Source organism: Artemia sp. Qi Xiang Cuo, chromosome 14, assembly GCF_049724085.1.
Source record: "Artemia sp. Qi Xiang Cuo chromosome 14, ASM4972408v1, whole genome shotgun sequence".
Taxonomy (NCBI): Eukaryota; Metazoa; Arthropoda; class Branchiopoda; order Anostraca; family Artemiidae; genus Artemia; species Artemia sp. Qi Xiang Cuo.
Genome location: NC_142807.1, coordinates 50455173 through 50478330, shown reverse-complemented (window position 1 = coordinate 50478330; position 23158 = coordinate 50455173). Strand labels below are relative to the sequence as shown.

The following is a 23158-nucleotide window of genomic DNA, read 5'->3' as shown; positions in this document are numbered from 1 at the left end:
AATATATATATATATATATATATATATATATATATATATATATATATATATATATATATATATATATATATATATATATATATATATATATATATATATATATATATATATATATATATATATATATATATATATATATTCTCCCCATATTTTTGTATGCAAGGCTAAAAAAAGTTTTACCCACAATATAGTACTAATAACCAAATTCTCTTACCTCATTCCATCCACCCATTTGCATTAAGCGAAACCAGTCTGACACGAATTTGTATAAATCTAAAGTAGCATAATTTTTCAATTAAAATACCAACGGATAATATATTTTGTACAAAAATCTGAGAGAAAGTAACTACCGTTGCAATTGGCTGCTAAGAAATATGTAAAATGATTAATATGAAAGTATTAATTTATCTTTTGTGCTCTAATGAACGTTCAATAGGAGCCAGAAGAACTAGTGCTACATATGCAGTTATACTTTGTAGCACTAAAATACTTAAAAAGAAGCTTAATTTTTATATATAAAAAATTGAAATCTCTATCCAAGGTCAACTTTATTCGGATCCAATCGAAAATAATAGAATTAGTTTCTTTTTATGCTATTGCCTCACTAGTACTGAATATTATGGAATAGTTAGGGCTACGTCAGAATGCCGAACAAAGGCTAGCTTTTAAAAATATGCAAGTATAAACTTATAGTGCCCTCTTGGTAAAAGTTACCTAATATTAGGCCTAAAGTAAAAGGAAGAAGGATATTAAAAACGCTAGTAACATCTTTATTTGGGTATGGTCAATTTTGATTTTAGTGAGTAGTACTAGATGACGTTGGTTTTATCTCATAGACGAATCTGAGCTTCCTTCAGGGGTAGCATTCACTTCTTAAAGTAAGTCATTCGAAACCCAATAAGAGGCAATGAACAAGAATAAAGAAAAAATGTACCTTGTACTCTGCTGCAGAAGTAGCTTCAGATGAAACAGAAGCACCGGCATAGACTCCATGCTTCCACGATCGCGTCTCATAAATTAGAGGTATACCTTCTGGACGTCTTCCACCAAAAAGAATAGCAGAAATAGGCACCCCTTCAGGACTGTTCCAGTGGGGATCCAAGATTGGACAGTTAACGAGAGGAGTACAAAATCTTGCATTTGGATGGGCAGCAGGTTTACCTAAAAGGATGTTTTTAAGTCTTACTAAAAATAAGTCTGTTACGTTATTGATTTGAAATGAGTAACTCAATTTTACGTTTAAATTTTATGTTAGGATTTTTTTTACTTTGATTCAGCTTGAATTTTGAAAATTATTTTAGTCATCCATTGTTTTTTTTGTTTTTATCCGTTTTAAATTCCTTTTTATGCTCGCACTGTTTGGACTGTTTAGAGTCGTCCTAGCCGAGTGGTTGGTGCGTTGGATTTGGAATCCTTTGTCCGAAGGGGAGGGTTCTAGTACAAGTGTATTCAACGATTTGGTTTTGGACGGGGGTCAGAGCGTGACTCTGTAAGCTCAGCCATAGTCGACCCAGCTCTAAATGAGTACTTGGAGAAATCTGGGGAAGGTAAGCAGGAAGGATTTGCGAAAGCACAGGATTGGTGGCCCCCATACATTCCTTCAGCCAGGAAGTGCCGCCATTGCAATTCCTGGCTGAAGGGCCTTGAGATGGAGCTCAGCACCGCCGGTTTGGACTTTAAGGGTCTATTGCCGTATCCTTTACCATTACCTTCTCTTTGGATTTTCAGTTATTAAATTTAAATACCATTCTTTTTTTGCAGTGAGAATAATTTAAACCTCGTTTTAGCTGTGGAAGGTATATTTGCGGCCTTCATTATAAACTATATTATGGCCTTCAAAAATGATCCTCTATTCCTAGCCTTATTTTCTTAATAAGAGGTCTATAAGGATTACTCCATTTCTGCATTGTTTTTTATGTGTGTCGATTTTTGTTTGTTTTTTTCTTTTCAATGTGGCTGTATACTTTCTTCTGTTTAATAATAATAACAAATTCAAAAAATAACAAAAAGCTGCTCTTTTGGCACTTAAAACCTCACCGTAAAAATACCTTGTTGTTCTGTTTCTGGCTTTGCCTACTTGGAAAAATGTTTTTTAAAATTTTTGAACATTGATCTGCTGATCATGCAATAAATCATGGTTATGGTAGGACTGGAGTCTCACAAGCAAAAAAAACATTCATTCAATCAAATATCAAACTTATGGTAGGACTTGAGTCTCACAAGCCAAAAAAAACATTCACCCATTCAAGTATCAAACTTATGTGAGCTTTCGAAAATGGTATGACTTTCTTGACACATGCTAAGCACTTTTGAATGGTTTTTTACGACATGACTTCAGAGTGCACGCTTTCTTCTTGCATACTGAAGTGTTGTAGCTGTCTCGTGGATGAGTTTAGAGCAGGTTATTTCACCTTTTATAAAAAATATATGACTCTCATAAAGAACAGAGAGCTACTTCCAGAAAAGAATGGTTTAATAGTTTCTTCTATCGAAAACTTGCGGTTTTTTTTTGTAATAAAGTAATCTATCAGAAACAGAATTTTTTCGACCATCTTGCAATCCTCCCAACAATTCTAAATTTTGTGAAGACTTGAACATCGAGCGTTCAGTTTATCCCAAGGTCAAAATATGAATCATTGATCAGCTGAAAGAGCTTTTAGTTTTAAGAAGCAAGTTTGCATAAGCTCAACTTGCATCTATTATCCTTAGCAATGTTAGATGATTTTCAGGTAGGCCTAATTAGCTGGCCTCCCCCAGGACACTCAGCGTGTCCCCAGGTGGCGATAGGGGAACGCCCTACAAATATGTAGGGTACCTCCATAGGAGGCACAGACCAACGGGGGACCTCGTCCCTGGGGGTCCGTAATAGATTCTGGGGCACCCTCACCCGGGTCATAAGTGCAGGTGGAGGAGGAAGAAGGCCCCTCGAATGTACACTTGATAGGACCCATCGGTGTGTCCACAAGTCCCATAAGTAACAAACCTTCTCCCAGTAATGAGTTAAATTGCATGGTGATTCAGAACACCATGGCGGGAGGATCCTGTATAGGAGGACAACTGCGACAGGGCGTAAGATCCGGATATTTGGACAACGGCCTCTGCGAAGGGCTTCCTCGACCATTTTGGGGTACCTGCAAGATTGGGGATCTTGTGGTCAATTCTAATCCCACTTGAGGAGTGGCACCCCTTGAGTAAAATATAGCCTAGTAAACGACACAGCATTCGCACGGGATTCTGATCAATGGATAATTCTTCTGGGCTTGGACTGTTTTGACGGGCATTTCCGAGCTGAAAAACCTCTTCCTAGCTAAATTATTTACTATGGACTGTCTCCTTGGAGTAGCATTACATTTGCAGGCATAAATATATAATGGCTCGGAGGTAGTAGGCTTGAGACTGTCTGTGCAGGATTTTAACTGTTGTTGATAGAAGAGCATCGCCAAGTGCTGAAAACCATGTTGTGACCAAGATGGGCCCAGGACTGCACAAAACCTCCATTCACGGAGGTCCCAGGGACTTCTTGCTGTCCGGTTCTAAGCCGGCTTAAGAACTTCGGTGTAGACTTGAGAAGATATGTGATCCCCGTCCGGCACTCGTATCCGGGATGATTGCTTTTCCTGAGGCCAAAATAATTTTGATTTAAAGAATATGAAAATTGGAACTTAGAATGACTGAACGTTAAAAAATGACTATCATATCGATATTTTGACTGACAAATTCAGAAGGTACGAACTAAACTTATTAGGTGTTTAGAAACTCAAATCCCAGGAGTATGAAGCCAGAAATTAGGTGATATAGAATTTGTTTACTTGGGCAGGAAGGATGGGGTACATAGACAGGGAGTAGGACTCATGATGTATAAGGAAGCTGCTAAGTCTTGATTAGGCTGGGAAGGTATTAATAATAGAATACTAATTGTTCATATTATGAATAAAAAGTTCGGGATATCAGTCATAGTATTTTATGCCCCTGTAGGACCGAATGACGGAGATAGTAGTGACTCAGATGAATTTTACTTACAGTTACAGGAGCAAATAAACAGGGCCCGAGGCATAAATATGGTGTTTTTATTGGGAGATTTTAACGCCCAGGTCGGTAGAAATAGGGATAGAGGGTCTACGCGCCTAGGTAAATTTGGTGTAAGAAAAGAAAACAGTAATGGATACAGACTTTCGCAATTTTGTAGGTATAACAATCTAGTTACAACCAACACGGTGTTTGGTCATAAAATGGCTAATAAGTTAACATGGTATTCAGGTGATGTTAAGACAGCAAACCTTATTGATTATTGTATAGTAAACCGAAGAATGGCAGGATCAACACAGGATGCTAGGGTATATAGGAGTGCTGTTATTGATGTTAAAAGTAAAGATTACCATCTGGTAGGGTCAAGGGTTAATTTAAAGCTCAAATTCCGGAAGGGTAACTACCTCCCGGGAAGTTATGATGTTGGTAGACTCCAGGATGAGAATTTGAGAGAAACTTTCCAGGAACAGTTGAATACTAAAATTGAGAGTTTAAAATTTGATAATGTGGAAGATGGTTGGAATAATTATATAGAAAAATAATTTATGAAGTTGCTGAAGGTGTCGTAAGGAAGAAACATACAAGAAAAGAGAAACATACAAGAATTATCTGAGGGATAGATCATATGAAAACAAAAGGAATGTAAAGAAAGTGGAGAAATCATTAAAATATGAACTGAAGAAGTGTGAAGTGCAGGCCATGGATAAAATTGCCGAGGATCTGGAAAATGCAGCTAGACGGCATAATAGTAAAATATTGTACTGGCATGTTAATAAATTGAGAGGGAGAAGTCAATCTGGACTTGGCCCAGTTGAAGATAGGAATGAGGCCACAATTAGCAATAAGGAAATATTAAAGAGAGATGGGCAGAACGTTTTGAGAATTTGTTAAACCGAGATAGAGTTGCAGGATAAGATATAGAGGAAAATGAAAAAGTTTGTGATACCTTGGATATGAAGAAAAATTTGGTTTTGTGAGGAAGAATTAGCGACAGTACTAAATGATTGAAAAATAATAAGGCTCCAGGTGCTGATAATGAGGTAAATGAGTTTCTTAAATATGGTGACTCTGAGGTTATAAATAAGTTACTGAAGATTATGAATATGATTTTGAAAAAGGGGAAGTACCTAACGATTTTAGGAAAACCTTAATTAAACCACTGTGTAAGAAAGGTGATAAGAGTGAGTGTGGTAATTATCGAGGCATTAGTCTGGTCTCTGTAGGTAGTAAATTACTTAGTAATATGATACTTTTTAGATTGAGAGATGCTTTAGACAAAGTTTTAAGAGAAGAACAGTGCGGTTTTAGAAAAGGTAGAGGACATGTCGACCAAATCTTCACTCTTAGGTTAATAGTTGAGAAGTGCCTGAGTTGTCAAACACCTTTGGCTCTTAGTTTTATAGATTATGAGCAAGCGTTCGATTCTGTTGATAGAAGAGCTTTAGCAAAGGTTTTATCCTTGTATGGTATACCAGACAAATACATTAAAGTGATTAGTGCTACGCACGAGAATAACACTGCTGCGGTTGAGGTAGGAAATGAGATTTGCAGCTGGTTTTGTATTAAATCAGGAGTTAAGCAGGGTTGTGTTCTATCTCCTTTTATGTGGATTATTTTGATGGATTTTGTATTAAGGAGCACAGGAAAGGCAAAGGGAGACCATGGAATCAAATAGGAAGAAACAAGTCTCCTGGACATAGATTATACTGATGATTTAAGTATCCTAGAGGAAAGTGTGAGAAAAAGGAATAAAATTTTAGAGATTTTGCAAGATCAGAGTGCTAGAATAGGTTTGAAAATTAATGTTAAGAAGACTAAGTCAGTAAGGCTAGGAATAAGTGAAGATGAAAAGGTGACGTTGGGTAATGAAAAGATTGATCAGGCGGGCAGCTTCACTTACCTTGGTAGTATTATTAGATAAGATGGTGGGAGCAGTGAAGATGTTAAAAGTAGAATAGCCAAGGCTCAGGGTGTTTTTTCACAATTAAAAAAAGTTTGGAAGAATAGGAAGATAAGTCTGCAAACCAAGATTAGAATACTAGAAGCTACAGTGCTGACAGTAGTAAAATATGGCTCCGAAGCATGGGCGCTTCGAAAAGCGGATGAAGATTTGCTAGATGTTTTCCAAAGAAATTGCTTAAGGATTGTTCTGGGTACCCGGCTGACTGACCGTATCATAGGTAGCGCAATCGCACTGCCTAAGTAAACAACGATGTTGGCACAATGTATTAATTTTTTTTTCCATACCAGGGCACTTCGTATCAAAGTAGTTGTCGTAGAAATATCGGAAAGGCCTCATTCAATTGAAAATTGGAGTGGATAGTGCCCTTTTTAATAGTCGAAAGTGATTGGATGGCAACTAACACCCCTTCCACGCCCACCATTTCCCCAAATACATCCAATCAAAATTTTAAGATAGCCATTTTGTTCAGCGTAGTTGATTTACAGAAAGAAAATATATTTTTGAGGAGGACTCCCCCAAAACCCTCAGGGCAAGGGTTTTAACTTCTACCCTGGGGGCATATAAGAACGATGTTGGAACAATATATTATTTATTATTTTTTCCCTTTAGACCAGGGCACTTGGTATCGAAGAAGTTGTCTTAGAAACTTCGAAAAGGGCCCATTCAATTGGAAATTGGAGTGGCTTGTGCCCTTTTTAATAATCGAAAGTGATTTGAAGGCAACTAACACCCCTTCCACGCCAACCATTACCCGAAACGCATCCAATCAAAGTTTTGAGATAGCCATTTCGTTCAGCGTATATGATTTCCAGATAGAAATTATGTTTTGAGGAGGACACTCCCCCACAGCCCTCAGGGCAAGGGTAGTAAGTTATGCCCTGGGGCATATAAGGTTTTTATAGAAGACGTTGTCGCAGAAACTTCAAAACAGGCTCATTCGATTGGAAATTTAAAGGGCTAGCGCCCTTTCAAATAGTCGAAAGTGATTGGAGGGCAACTAAACCCCTCTCACGCCCACCTTTTCCCGAAACACATCCAATTAAAATTTTGAGATAACCATTTTATTCAACGTAGTTTTGAGTTCTGGAAATTAGGTCTTTGAGGATATCAATCCCCCTCGCCACAGCCCTCAGGGCAAGGGTTGTAAGTTATGCCCGGGGGGCATATAAGGTTTTTATAGAAAGCGTTGTCGTAGAAAATTCAAAAAGGGCTCGTTCGATTGGAAATTTAAATGGCTAGTGCCCTTTTTAATAGTCGAAAGTGATTGGAAGGCAACTAACACCCCTTCCCTTTTTAACAGTCGAAAGTGCTTAGAAGGTAACTCTTAAGCCCACCATTCCCCCAAAAACATCCGATCAATATTTTAAGATAGCAATTTTGTTCAACGTAGTAGAAAGTTCTAGAAATTAGGTCTTTGAAAATGACAACTCCCCCAGCCCTCAGGGCAAGGGTTGTAAGTTATGCCCTGGGGGTATATAAGGTTCTTATTGAAAGTGTTGTCGTAGAAACTTCAAAAAGGGCTCATTCGAATGGAAATTGAAAGGGCTAGTGCCCTTTTTAATAGTCAAAAGTGATTTGAGGGCAACTAACCCCCTTCTTACGCTCACTTTTTCCCCAAACACATCCAATCAAAACTTTTAGATAGCAATTTTCTTCCACGTAGTTGAAAAATCTGGAAATTAGGTCTTTAAGGATGACAACCCCTCCCCCAGTCCGCAGGGCAAGGGTTGTAAGTTATGCCCTGGGGGCATATAAGGTTTTTATAGAAAGCGATGTTGTAGAAACTTCAAAAAGAGCTCATTCAATTGGAAATTGAAAGGTTTAGTGTCCTTTTTAATAGTCTAAAGTAATTGAAGGGCAACTAGCCCCCCTCTCACGCCCACCATTTTTCCAAACACATCCAATCAACATTTTGAGATATCCGTTTTGTTCAACGTATTCGAAAGTTCTGGAAATAAGGTCTTTTAGGATGATAGCCCCCTCGGAGCCCTCAGTGCATGGGTTGTAAGTTATGCCCTGGGGGCATATAAGGTTTATATAGAAAGTTGTTGTAGAAATTTAAAAAGGGCTCAATTGATTGGAAATTGAAATTGCCCTTTTTAATAGTCAAAAGTGAGTGAAGAGTAATTAACACCCACCATTTTCCCAAAAACATTCAATCAAAGTTTAGAGATAGCCATTTTGTTCAACGTAGTTGAAAGTTCTGGAAATAATGTATTTAAGAATGACGAACCCCCAAGAGCCCCCAGCGTAAAGGCTGTATGTCATGCCCTGGGGGTATATAAGGTTTTATAGATAGATTTGCCGTAAAACTTCAAAAGGAGCTCATTCAATTGGAAATTGAGAGGGCTAGTGCCCTTTTTAATAATCGAAAGTGATTGGAGGGTAACTAACCCCCCTCTCACGCCCACCATTCCCCCAAACACACCCAATCAAAATTTTCAGATAGCCATTTTGTTCAACGTAGTAGAAGGTTCTGGAAATTAGATCTTTGAGAATGACAACCCCCTCCCCCCCGCCCTAAGGGTAAGGGTTGTAAGTTCTGCCCTAGGAGCATGTACGTTTTTATTGAAAGTGTTGTCGTAGAAACTTCAAAAGAACTCATTTGATTGGAATTGAAAGGGCTAGTGCCATTTTTAATAGTTGAAATTGATTGGATAGCGACTAAAGCCCCTCACACGCCCATCATTTCCCCAAACACATCCAATCAAAATTTTGAGATAGCCATTTTGTTTAACGTAGTTGAAAGTTCTGGAAAATGGATCTTAGAGGATGACAACCACCCTAACAGCCCTTAGGGTCATGGTTGTAATCTATGCCCTGGGGGCATATAAGGTGTTTACAGAAAGTGTTGTCGTAGAAACTCAAAAAGAGCTCATTCGATTGGAAATCGAAAGGCCTAGTGTCCTTTTTAATAGTCTAAAGTGATATGAAGGCTTGTACTTTTCATTGTAAAGATCGAAGTGGGTATAATGTATTATTTTTTGTTGTTGTTGTTTAGATTAGGGCACTTCGTATCGAAGGAGTTGTCGTGGGAACTTCGAAAAGAGCTCATTCGATTGAAAATAGAAAGGGCTGATGCCCTTTTTAATAGTCGAAAGTGATTGGAGGGCAACTAATCCCCTTCCCACGCCCCCCCTACCCTTTAACCATAATGTTTAAAAACTAAATTTTGCCATAGGATTAAATCAAAATGCACTGTGTTAATGCTAATTCCCAATAAGGTATCTCAGCAGTATCCCAAGAACGACTGAGGGTATTATGCTCAAACTTTCGGAGTTACTTCTGCTCTTAAAATTTAACCGAATCCAAATAGCGTAAGTGTATCCGAGCTATCAAAGAAAGTAAACAGATTTTTTTGCGAATGGTATTAAGTTTTCCATTTCACATTAACTATAGGAGGTATGAAACTAAATTAAATACTACTATTTGTGTCCAGTTTTTAAAAGGGTGTATGTTGTTAAAAATTGCTGAAAATTTTTCTCCAGCATACAAATAGCAGGCCAAACTATAAAGTCTAGAAAAACGAAAAGATTTAAAGCAATATTTTCTTTTCCCCTGAAAAGACTATGTCAATATAAAACGATACGAAATTAATTAAAAAAGCTTTTTCCACAAAATAAGTTTTTCAAAGAAAAGTAAAGAACTCCATTATACAAAAAAAATGAGTAAAAATAAAATCAAATAATCTATCAAGCGTGAAACTACCACAAATCAGCATCTATAAGTAAATGAAACCCAAAACGAACAGAAATTACAATAAATAACCGAGTCAAACTCAAAACGAGCAGAAATTAACATAAGTTGGCTACAAGTGAATGCATTGTGAGTTTAATATACAAACACTGATATTTAGTAAACAAAATGTTAATATTATTTGATTTATTAAAGTTATAAAAGTGAAAACATTTATATTTTTTTCAGTAAAGTGCAAATTATGTTCTGGCCTTGGGAAGGCATAGGGGTTTTGAGCCCAACTTATGTTGGTTTTGAGTCCTGGTTTTGAGTTTGACTCGGTTATTTATTGTAATTTCTTTTCGTTTTGGGTTTCATTTATTTATCGATGCTGATTTGTGGTAGTTTCACGCTTGGTAGATTATTTGATTTTATTTTTGCTCATTTTTTGTATAATGAAGTTCTTTACTTTTCTTTGAAAAAATTATTTTGTGGAAAGTTTTTTTTTTAATTAATTTCAAACAATAAGCTGTGCGAAAAATGTGGTTCAATACCGCTCTCTAGGGCTATAATGAAAGAAAGGTTGAGATGGCTAGGGCATGTTGTGCGGATGAAGGATGACAGATTGCCAAAGATTGTTCTTTTCGACCAACCGTCTAGGGCTAAACGGAAAGCAGGTCGTCCTCGTCTGGGGCGGGATGACGTCATAAAGAAAGATTTAAAGGAAATGGGAACTTCGTGGGAGGGTGTAAAAAGGGAGGCTTTGAATAAATTGGGATGTAGGAGGAGCATTTGCAGCTGTGCTGGCCTCAGGCGGCTTGGTGCTGCGGTCAGTTGCTAGTAGTAGTAGTAGTAGTAGATCAGTTGAAGAATCTTGAAAACGCATTTCTTCATGTTTTTCTAAAATTAAAAACTTGGTGCTAGAACAACTAGTTTTTAGAACCTTTATGTAAAAACTATGTTAAATGTTTTTTTTTAACCATCCAATTCTTTTTTAATACTGATGTACGAAACCAGCTACAACCTGAACCTGAGTTTATTATATAGCAGGCCAAACTATAAAGTCTTAAAAAAACAAAAGATTTAAATTATTATTTTCTTTTTCCGTGAAAAGACTATGTCAACGAACCTAAAACGAACAGAAATTACAATAAATAACCGAGTCAAACTCAAAACGAGCAGAAATTAACATAAGTTGGCTACAAGTGAATGCATTGTGAGTTTAATATACATACACTGATATTTAGTAATCAAAATGTTAATATTATTTAATTTATTAAAGTTATAAAAGTGAAAACCTTTATATTTTTTTCAGTAAAGTGCAAATTATGTTCTGGCCTTGGGAAGGCATAGGGGTTAAGAATTCTTCAGTTGAAGAATCTTGAAAACTCATTTCTTCATGTTTTTCTAAAATTAAAATACTTGGTGCTAGAACAACTAGTTTTTAGAACCTTTATGTAAAAACTATGTTAAATGTTTTTTTTTTAACCATCCAATTCTTTTTTAATACTGATGTACGAAACCAACTACAACCTGAACATGAGTTTATTACTAGTCGTAAGTAGCGTTAGTCCTTGCATCAAATCTTTGATGGCATAAAAAAAAAAAACTACATGAACTTTTATGTAGAAACTTATGCACCAGTGTACTTACAATTTGTAAGTACACTAATACACTGTACTTGATAAATAATTTTTGTTACAAATGTTCTTACAATTTTGGGGCACAGCAATGAAAAAAGGTTAAAAGTAACTAGACTTGGATATATTATCCCAACAGGACATCGTTTACTATAAAACAAATATTTTTATTTAGCTGTCATATCACAGCCAGTATAAACCTGCTGGTTGAAAAATTAGGGACACATTGTCAACTAGGATATTCATAATCATTTGTAGGGAGTTTGTCGTTTGAAAACTTCACTTGTTTCTGTAAATGCTAAGTTCCATCTACAGTAAGATATTTTTACTACCGAGATTCAGAATGTCCCGAAATCTGATATCAGCGAATGATGGTAAGCAGATTTTAGTGTAAATTCAAATTTAGACAAATTAGTGTCGTAAACTTATATTATAATTCAGATGATTTTTGTCAATCAGAATGTTCTGAAGAAACTTCTGATCGGCCATTCTGAACTAAAGCCAAACGCCAGGTGATGGTGCAGTGACTTTGATTTCAGTTTGGTAATACAGGACTGGAATGCGAACCCAGCTGTGGCAACACATTGCAGGGCTGACGCAAGGATCTCAGTAGTCAAAAAGCGTCGTTAATTCGATACAATACAATAATAAGTTCCAATCAACTGAACTTCTGCTGTAAGCTAATCAGCCGCCACAAACAGGTTTACGTTCCATTGACACAAAATAGCATTTGCTGAATTTTTTAGTTAATGAAATGTTTATGTGAATGAAGTTTAAGCAAGTTTATCTTGAATTTCATAATAGCTTTTTTATTTTATACTTTGTGGCAACAATCTGGCGGAGAAAAGTAAGAAAAGAAGGAGATGAAACTTACCTGAATCCCTCGTCCAGTGTTTCTCTCCCGTCCATGCGGTGATGGATACGTGTGTTTTCAATTCCTTTCCAAGACCCTCCCAGAAAACACCACCGTCACTGGTTTTTGCTACATTTGTGAAAATCGTATTTTTGAATATCATATCCATAGCCACAGGGTTTGTATGGTGATTCGTTCCTATAAATACCCTAAGATACACTTAAAATAAAACTGGAAAGGACAAAACAATAAAAACTAATTTTGTATAGACGTCCCTCTCTAAAAGGCTATATAACAGTGTACGCTTGCACGTTTAAACCTGAACGCTTATAGATGTCGATAGGCATCCTTTCAAAAGACTCTGAAAGCACAGCCAACGCTTTCTTTACTTGTACTTGCAGCAGAACCAGACGTTTCCCGCCTTTCTAGTGAAATGATAGTGTTTCATGAATACGTTTGCCTAAAAATCTAGTAAGATATAATAGATGTTTTCTAAAAAAATGTCGAAGGATATTTCTAGGTACCGAATATCAAACATTCATCTATACAAAAATGTCATTCAATCTCACCTTCTAGGGCCCTAATGAAACTACGGTTAAGGTAACGCTTTAAGAACGAAGAATGATAGCTGGTCAAAAATCATATTTTCTCCCATCCATTTGGGGCCAGACGAAAAGCTGGAAGTCCTCGTATATGGAAAGAAAATACCACAAGAAATAATTTAAATAATATTGACAATTCATGGGGAGGAGTAGGGCGAAGCTTTAAGAAATATTGGGATGGAGGGTGAACGTGCGCAGCTGTTTCGACCTGAAGCACCCCGGTACTTCGACGAGTTGTTGACAGTAGCGGTAGTACTAGTTTTCTTCAGTATGTTATAGCTTTTCTTGTGTACTCTGCATATATTGCTTCGTTTCCTCTGGTTATCTCCGGATAATGTTCTTGGGTATTTGCTCGTTGTTAATCTAATTAATAACTAGAGGTTCCCTAATTATTTGGTGTATACGTGTTAGCAATAGCACCCTGATCTACCATGCTGCTATCTTTCTAGATAGTAATAGATCACCCTCCCCAGATTCTGGAAAATACTTTTTTGGTGTATTCATTTAAAAAAATTGAAAAGCAAAACAAAATCCTCCCTTAGATTTCGATTTTTTTTTTTTGCATCTTGGCAAAAAATAATGGAAATCGTCTTAGCATCCAACAATCATCCAACACTTTGGCATTAGCCCCCTGATCTGCCATGCTACTATCTTTCCAGATATTAACAGATCCCCCCTCCATATTTTGAAAATGTTTTTTTGGTACATTCATTAAAAAAAAAATAGAAAAAAAACCAAATCACCACCTAGATTCTGAATTCTTTGCCCCTTAGTAAAAGACTGGAAATCATAATTCCCCCCCCCCTTCACCCTGCGTTTTCATGAATTGGTCCCCTGTGTTCAACTGAAGTTCAAGTAGTGAAAAAGCTGTATCGTTCACAATATTTATTATATAGCAAACATACTCAGACCTTGAATGTTGGCTGAGTTTTGCAAAGGAGCTGATATGATCGGAACTGAACAAAATAACTCGGATCAATCAATATGTAGGAGGATATTTTCCTAGTCCGATGGATCGTTTTAACATGTTTCCTTTAATTTTTTTTTCTGAAAAACCCTGTGCATGCATACATAGAAAGCTTTTTAGTTTGAATGACGCAATTACGCAAAGCCTCATTTTAGAGTTTACAATATAATCGCTCTTTGTTTATTTTTAACAAAGTGAAACATATAATTTGTGATGTTTTTATGAGGAGGTGGTAGATTTGAATCAATAGATAACCTTGGGGGATACTATTTTTACAGTCAATTGATCTGTGTCAGAAAATCATAATAGCAAGGGCTCGAAACCTGTGTCTATCCTTCAAGTTTCGAAACTTTTGTGATTTTTTCTATACTTTTCAATATTTTCCACGTCATTCGTTTTTTATCTTTTTGTAAAGCTGTGTAAAGCTATGGCTCCTGTCAACAAAAATCATTCTTCCCCAGATATGAAGCCTGGTGTAGGTTATAAAATTAACCAGGCCACCCATATTATAATAATGACATCTGTTTGTCGTTACTGTTGTAAAATGACATCACGGAAATAAGCACTGACATTAATGATATTTCTGGCATGAGCCAAAATACTTTGCTATCACAGTTTCAAGCAATTTGCAACTTGCATTGTGGTGGAGGAATATAAAATCACTTGTAAAAATCATAACAATAATTACAGCACATCACCTTAACATTATATAGGCTACAATATGGCACGAGTAGATTATCTGTAACAATTCATTCTGCGCAGGATTTCTCCACCAATACTTGCTGATTAATTGCCAGTAGGCTAAATTGTCATTCCGCACATAAAGTAAACTTATAACTTGTAAGGTAAATATATTCATCTAACCTGGACAAACACCAAAAAAACCGAATTCCGGATTGATAGCTCGTAATACCCCGTTTTCATCGAACCTCATCCAGGCTATGTCATCGCCAACACACTCAATCTTATATCCAGGAATAGGCGAGGTCAGCATAGCTAAATTTGTCTTCCCGCATTGACTTGGGAAAGCACCAACAATATATTTCTTGACACCTTGGGGGTTTGTAATTCCCACAATCTGGAAAATATATAAAATTGCGCAATCAAGGGTAAAAAAAAAAGTATGAAACCACTACCAAAAACAGACACTGTCTATTCCCTAAAACTTAATGATGAAAACTGCACAGTTCAAATCGACAAGCTTGAAAAGTCTCGGATGAAATATCGAGCTCCTATTACACAAAATATGAAATTTTGAAATTTGAAATTTCTGAAATTTCTAGCGGTCCTTTTAAGTAATAATAGTAAAGTGCCACAGAAAAGTGCTGATTTACTCCAGTTTGTGCCATAGTCTAATAATTTAAACTTTAAGTCGAAAATTGCAGGATAATCAATCGGCTTAGTAACATCAAAAGGCTCTGTAGCCTTCTCGAGAGAGGCCATACTGGCACATGGTAGTGCATTCGTCTTGCACACACACATACACACCATTCAAAATGAATTATTTTTTATAAATCATGCACAAAGTAATACAGACAGTTATACAATATTGCAAGTTGAGCTTCATCTATCAGGAGAAGTACAGTTAGTCTTTTTGTTTATGGGGGCGCTGAACCTTAAACATATTTTTATGCATAGATCTTCAATTTTTTTGTAAAAGGTCTTTTAGATCAATATGGAGATGCAAACTAATCCATAATCTTCCTCCCTTTGGAGAAAAGTTTTTTAACTAAGCTTACAACATGTGTGTTGAAAAGATTTCAGCTTCCCACTTATTTTGGAGAAAGTAGTTTCAAATAAACAATAGTAATTTAAAAAAAGAAAGAAAAAGAAGATACAAATTTCAACTTAAACGTAAAGAGCAGGGAAGGAGGGGATGGAATGATGGTGTGGGGGCCCTCTCTTGCTAGGATAATCTTATTTTTTGGCAGAAAGCAAATACACCTAAATAAGCCTCGTTATTCTTCTAGTTCAGTTACACTAAGTTTAGTCTTTATCATAAGGGGCAGATCGCCAAAAGGGGCTACAAACCTTCTTATAATTGGAACAACCCTGAATATGATACTGAATCAAACAGTAATTAAATATAAAATAATATCCAAAAGAAAGTAAATAGCGTCGTTGAAGTTTAGAATGAACATGGGACGTTCAATAAATACCAGGGGATGACCTCAGTGCTTCAAGAATGAACACTAACAAAACATCAATATGATAAAAGTTCAACTTTTATTTACCGCTGTTCTACCTGAATGAAAATTCTTGTCTATTTTTATTCATCTTAAACAAAAAAAAATCTTCAAATTTGAATAGAAATCAGTAAATAAAGCTCATGGAATAGCTGAAACCACTTTCAGGAAAGCATTGATCACACTTTGACGTAACGAGCAGTAGGCTGAGGGATCATTATTTTCCCTGTTTTCCAGGATAATTCCTAGCTTTTCTCGTGTACCTTTTCAGCTTTAACGTTACTCTTTTCCCTTTTTGGAAAAAAAAAACCTTTTTTCAAAATCGGATCTTACGCAGATACACAGCTTAAGATACGAGATTTTCTTCAATGTAAATAGACAAAATATTCCGAAACCTCTTTTACAGTAGGACAGGAGTTGGCAGCTCACTTAAGTGATCCCTCGTACAGTAACTGCTTGTGTACGAGGGTTATTTTCGTGAGTTGGTAACTCCAGACTTTCCGTTGTCTACAGTTGCTCTTCCCACGATAAATTACAGCTCTAGCTGTTAAATTAATATTGTCAGTCATAGGCAGCTCGCCAGCGCTGCCTAAGTAAAGAACGATGTGGGCACAATGTTTTTTTGCTTTTATTTTTTTTTCTTCATACCCGGGCACTTCGTATCGAAGGAGCTGTCGTAAAAACTTCGAAAAGGGCTCATTCGATTTAAAATTGAAGTGGCTAGTGCCCTTTATATTAGTCGAAAGTGATAAACAAAAAACCACGAAGAAAGGAAAAAAACGAGGACAATTAACAGCCAGTGAAAGCCTAGTTGGAGGGCAACTAGCCCCCCCTCGACCATCATTCCCCCAAACACGTTCAATCAGAAATTTGAGATAGCCATTTCGTTCAGCGTAGTTGATTTCCAAATAGAAAATATTTTTTTGAGGAGAAGACTTCCCCACAACCCTCAGGGGCAAGGTTTTTAAGTTATGCTCTGTGGGCATATAAAATTTTCATAGAAGGCGTTGTCGTAGAAACTTCAAAACAGGCTCATTCGATTGGAAATTTAAAGGGCTAGTACCCTTTTTAATAGTTGAAAGTGATTGGAGGGCAACTAGCCCCCCCCCACACCCATCATTCCCCAAAGCACATACAATCAAAATTTTGAGACAGCCATTTTTGTCAGCGTAGTTGATTTTTAGATAGAAAATATGTTTTTGAGGAGGAGACTTCCCCACAACCCTCAGGGCAAGGGTTTTAAGTTATGCCATGGGGGCATATAAGGTTTTTATATAAGGCGTTGTCGTAGAAACTTCGTGGAAATTCAAAAGGCTAGTACCCTTTTAAATAGACGAAAGTGATTGGCGGGCAACTAGCCCCCCCCCCCCCGCCACGCCCATCACTCCCCCAAACACATCCAATCAAAATTTTGAGATAGTCATTTTGTTCAGCGTAGTTGATTTCCAGATAGAAAATATATTTTTGAGGAGGACACTCCCCCCTATCTCTCAGGGCAAGGGTTTTAAGTTATGCCCTGGGGGCATATAAGTAGAAAGGCCTTATTGACTCCCACGGGGCATCCCTGCTGCCACCTACAACTTTTTTACATAATTTATGCATGTTTTTATGTCTGTTCGTTGTCAGTGAGAATGGAAAAACAGTATTTTTCTCACTTGAAAAAACATGAGTTTTCTCACATTGATGGATGTTTTCTTGGACGGTTATGTGTGTTGGTCAATTTATTTGATGTTTTTCATGGATGTCAACAGCAATTCATGCCTGTTTTATGGTTCGTTGTCAGTGGGAATGAAAAAACAGGAACTTTCTCACATTTATGGATGTCAACAGCAATTTATGTCTGTTTTATGGTTCGTTGTCAGTGAGAATGAAAAAACAGGAACTTTCTCACATTTATGGATGTTAACAGCAATCTATGTCTGTTTTATGGTTTTTGTCAGTGAGAACGAAAAAACAGGAACTTTTTCACATTTATGAATGTCAACAGCAATTTATTTCTGTTTTATGGTTTTTGTCAGTGAGAATGTACATGCTCGACGCGAATGTTATGAGTTTCCCGGAAAAAGTTAGATCACGTGACTCCTTCTCAGCCAATCAACGAGTCGGCTACATCTCCTTTATCAGCCAATCAGAGGGCTGGTTACATATTAGCGGTGGAGGGACTTTAAGGAAAGGGTTTTTTGCTAAAGTTTTATTAGTCTGTGAGTAGAATTCAAAGGAGTGAGAAGAAGAACAGTTTGACTTTACTGATTTGGATATATATTTGTGTTGATGGCAATGAGTGGAATGTTTACCCTATTAGAAATTGATAGTGGAGTTGATGATAATAATACAAGAGCACCAAACATTGCGGTGGAAATCACGAAAGGATCACGTCTTTGTCTGGAATGGGATGCAGTATATGCAAGATATGTGATATCCTTGATCAAATTTAAAATGGAGGATCAATTATGTTTTGCTGCTAAAGTTGATATAGCACATGTGAATAGACTTCAATGTGCTTTAAGTGCATTGGTGAAACATATTGAAGACAATAAACAGTATTGCTAATTGTACATGCTCTGTATTATTGATGTTGTTGTAATTATTCAATAAAATTATGTGGGAGTCTAAAGAGATAGAAATTCTATTTTTAAATACGGCTTCACTGAGCTTTAAGTCGGAGAGATAAATTGAGATTCTAACAAAACCTAAATAGTGTAGCTAGGAACATTTATGAGATGAAGAGATTAACGTAGGAAAGGGTTTCCTAGAAATTTGAAATGTGAAAGCACAGAGATGCCAAAAACAAAAGGAACACGCTGAGATTACGTTTAGGGATTATTTGGGCGAAACCATTTTAGGGAATTATTTCGGCGAAACAGTTAGAGACATTTTAAAAGATGATTTTAGAAAAGGTTTTAGAAGAGGTTTTGAGTGTGGTCGTTATAGTAAGCAAGTTCTATTTGAACAGTGTCGTGAGGTCCTCTACCCCAACCCCAAAGGGCCCCGATCGCCCTACCCCGACCCAAAGGGCTCCGATCCCCATACCCCAATCCCCAAGGAACCCCCCGGTCCCCAAATGTTCCCCGGGCCCCGTCTTTCGCTGATGTATGTTGTCTGAAACCTATGATTTGAGGTGTATGGGTTGCTATTTTTGACTTTTCTGAGTTTGATTTCTTAGTCTTTCATAGGTATGTGTTGTCTGAAACCTATGATTTGGGATGGGTGGTTTGCTATTTTTGACTTTTCTGAGTTGGATTTCTTAGTCTTTCATAGGTATGTGTTGTCTGAAAAATATGATTTGGGATGGGTGGTTTGCTATTTTTGACTCTTCTGAGATGGATTTCTTAGCCTTTCATAGGTGTGTGTTGTCAGAAAATTATGATTTGGGATGTGTAGTTTGCTATTTGGACTTTTCAGAGCTAGGATTCTTAGTCTCTCATAGGTGTTTGTTGTCTGAAACTTCTAGTTTGGGATGAGTAGTTTGCTATTTCAGACTTTTATGAGCTAGGCTTTCCTAGTATATCGTAGGTGAATGTTGTCAGAATATTATGATTTGGGATATGTAAATTACTATTTCGGGCTTTTCTGAGCTAGATTTCTTAGTCCATCATAGGTGTCTGTTGTCTGAAACCTATAGTTTGGGATGAGTAGTTTGCTATTTTTGACTTTTCTTAGCTAGGTTTCTTAGCCTTTCATAGGTGTGTGTTGTCAGAAACTTATGATTTGGGATATGTAAATTACTATTTTTCACTTTTCTGAGCTAGAGTTATTATACTTTAATAGGTGTTTGGTGTCTGAAAAGTATAGTTTGGGATGAGTAGTTTGCTTTTGGACTTTTCAGAGCTGGATTTCTTAGCCTTTCGTAGGTGTGTGTTGACTGAAACTTATTATTGGGGATAAGTAAATTAGTATTTCAGGCTTTTCTAAGCTAGATTTTTTAGTCATTCGTTGGTGTGTGTTGTCTGAAACCTATGATTTGTGATTTGTATTTTTTCTTTTTGGACTTTTCAGAGCTATGATTTTTAGTCAATCATAGGTGTTTGTTGTCTGAAACCTATAGTTTGGGATGAGTAGTTTGCTATTTCAGGCTTTTCTTAGCTATGGTTTCTTAGTATTTCGTAGGTGTGTGTTGTCTGAAACTTATGACTTGAGGTGTCTAATTTGCTATTTCAGGCCTTTCTGAGCTAAGGTTTCATAGTATTTCGTAGGTGAATGTTGTCTGAAAATTATGATTTGGGATATGTAAATTACTATTTCGGGCTTTTCTAAGTTAGATTTCTTAGTCTTTTGTTGGTGTGTGTTGACTGTAACCTATGATTTGGGATATAAGGTTCTTAGTCTTTCGTTGGTGTGTGTTGTCTGAAACCTATGATTTGGGATTTGTAGTTTGCTTTTTGGACTTTTCAGAGCTAGGTTTCTTAGCCTTTCATAGGTGTGTGCTGTCAGAAAATTATGATTTGGGATTTTTAGTTTGCTTTTTAGACTTTTCAGAGCTATGATTCTTAGTCCCTCATAGGTGTTTATTGGCTGACACCTATAGTTTGGGATGAATAGTTTGCTATTTCAGGCTTTTCTGAGCTAAGGTTTCTTAGTATATCATAGGTGTGTGTTGTCTGAAACTTATGATTTGAGGTATGCAATTTGCAATTTCCGACTTTTCATAACCAGATTTCTTAGTCTTTCATAGGTGTGTGTTGTCAGAAACCTAGGATTTGGGATGTGTAGTTTGCTATTTTTTGACTTTTCTGAGCTGGATTTCTTAGCCTTTCGTAGGTGTGTGTTGACTGAAACCTATGATTTGGGAATAAGTGGTTTGCTATTTTTGACTTTTCTGAGCTAGATTTCTTAACATTTCATAGGTGTGTGCTTTCAGAAAATTATGATTTGGGATGTGTAGTTTTCATTTTGGAATATTGAGATCTGGGATTCTTACTCTCTCGTAGGTGTTTGTAGTCTGAAACTTAAAGTTTTGGATGAGTAATTGGTTATTTCAGGCTTTTCTGAGCTAAGGTTTCTTAGTATTTCATAGGTGAAGCTTCCACGTCAGTTTTAAGTTCACCAAATTTTCTCAACGAAGTGAAGAAAAGTTCAAGTTCTCTACTGAATTTTACCAAAGAACACAATTCAATCCTAATTTATCCAGAGAAAATAAAAATCTTCCACCTAAGTTTTTTATTTCACAAAGACATACAGAAATTTAAAGTTCAATTCTAAATTTTTCGGTGGAAGATAGAAAAAGTAATACCATACTTGTGAATATTTTCATGGAAGATACTTGTGAATATTTTCACGGAAGATAAAAAGTTCTAGTTCAATTTAAAATTTTCTCAACGAAGTGAAGAAAAGTTCAAGTTCTCTACTGAATTTTACCATAGAACACATTCAATTCTAATTTCTCCAGAGAAAAAAAATCTTCCACTTAAGTTCTTTATTTCACAAAGACATAAAGAAATTTAAAGTTCAATTCTAAATTTTTCAGTGGAAGATAGAAAAAGTAATACCATACGTGTGAATATCTTCACGGAAGATAAAAAGTTCTAGTTCAATTTAAAATTTTCTCAACGAAGTCAAGGAAAGTTCAAGTTCTCTTCTGAATTTTCTCAATAAAAAAGAAATTAGTCATTGATCATTTCTATTTTTCCGCATAATATAAAATTTTCCACTTTAGTTCAGATCTGTCTCGAAGAGATGAAAAATTTAAAATACTATTCCAAATTTTTCACAGAAGATAAAAAAGTTCAAGTTCTCTTCGGAATTTTACCAAAGAACACAATTCAATTCTAATTTCACCAGAGAAAATAAAAATCTACCACTTCAGTTCCTTATTTCACAAAGACATAAAGAAATTTAAAGTTCAATTCTAAATTTTTCGGTGGAAGATAGAAAAAGTAATACCATACTTGTGAATATTTTCCCGGAAGATAAAAAGTTCTAGTTCAATTAAAAATTTTCTCAACGAAGTGAAGGAAAGTTCAAGTTCTCTACTGAATTTTACCAAAGAACACAATTCAATTCTAATTTCTCCAGAGAAAACAAAAATCTTCCACTTAAGTTCTTTATTTTACAAAGACATAAAGAAATTTAAAGTTCAATTCTAAATTTTTCGGTGGAAACAAGAAAAAGTAATACCGTACTTGTGAATATTTTCCCGGAAGATAAAAAGTTCTAGTTCAATTTAAAATTTTCTCAACGAAGTGAAGAAGAATTCAAGTTCTCTTCTGAATTTTACCAAAGAACACAATTCAATTCTAATTTCAACAGATAAAATAAAAATCTTCCACTTAAGTTCTTTATTTCACAAAGACAAAGAAATTTAAAGTTCAATTCTAAATTTTTCGGTGGAAGATAGAAAAAGTAATACCATACTTGTGAATATTTTCTCGAAGAGATGAAAAATTTAAAATACTGTTCCAAATTTTTCACACAAGATAAAAATGTTCAAGTTCTCTTCGGAATTTTACCAAAGAACATAATTCAATTCTAATTTCTCCAGAGAAAACAAAAATCTTTCACTTCAGTTCTTTATTTCACAAAGACATAAAGAAATTTAGAGGTCATTTCTAAATTTTTCGGTGGAAGATAGAAAAAGTAATACCATACTTGGGAATATTTTCCCGGAAGATAAAAAGTTCTAGTTCAATTTAAAATTTTATCAACGAAGTGAAGAAAAATTCAAGTTCTCTTCTGAATTTTACCAAAGAACACAATTCAATTCTAATTTCACCAGGGAAAATCAAAATCTTCCACTTAAGTTCTTTATTTCACAAAGACATAAAGAAATTTAAAGTTCAATTCTAAATTTTTCGTTGGAACCAAGAAAAAGTAATACCATACTTGTGAATATTTTTACGGAAGATAAAAAGTTATAGTTAAATTTAAAATATTCTAAACTAAGTGAAGAAAAATTCATGTTCTCTTCTGAATTTTACCAAAGAACACAATTCAATTCTAATTTCACCAGAGAAAATAAAAATCTTCCACTTCAGTTTTATATTTCACAAAGACATAAAGAAATTTAAAGTTCAATTCTAAATTTTTCGGCGGAAGATAGAAAAAGTAATACCATACCTGTGAATATTTTCTCGAAGAGATGAAAAATTTACAATACTGTTCCAAATTTTTCACAGAAGATAAAAAAGTTCAAGTTCTCTACGGAATTTTACCAAAGAACACAGCTCAATTCTAATTTCTCCAGAGAAAATAAAAATCTTCCACTTAAGTTCTTTATTTCACAAAGACATAAAGAAATTTAAAGTTCAAT

General features: G+C 35.7%; 1 protein-coding gene across 1 annotated transcript in view; it reads right to left on the bottom strand.

Moving 5' to 3' along the window:
• The window catches only part of LOC148944577 (phosphoenolpyruvate carboxykinase [GTP]-like), a 69411-nt gene that overhangs the window by 6745 nt on the left and 39508 nt on the right, over nucleotides 1-23158 (bottom strand). The window contains exons 6-8 of the mRNA XM_089099783.1: nucleotides 14591-14804; nucleotides 12179-12355; nucleotides 935-1161 (exon numbers count right to left, since the gene is read on the bottom strand). Of these exons, the coding sequence (XP_088955909.1) occupies nucleotides 935-1161; nucleotides 12179-12355; nucleotides 14591-14804 (618 nt within the window). The remainder of the gene's footprint in view (nucleotides 1-934; nucleotides 1162-12178; nucleotides 12356-14590; nucleotides 14805-23158) is intronic.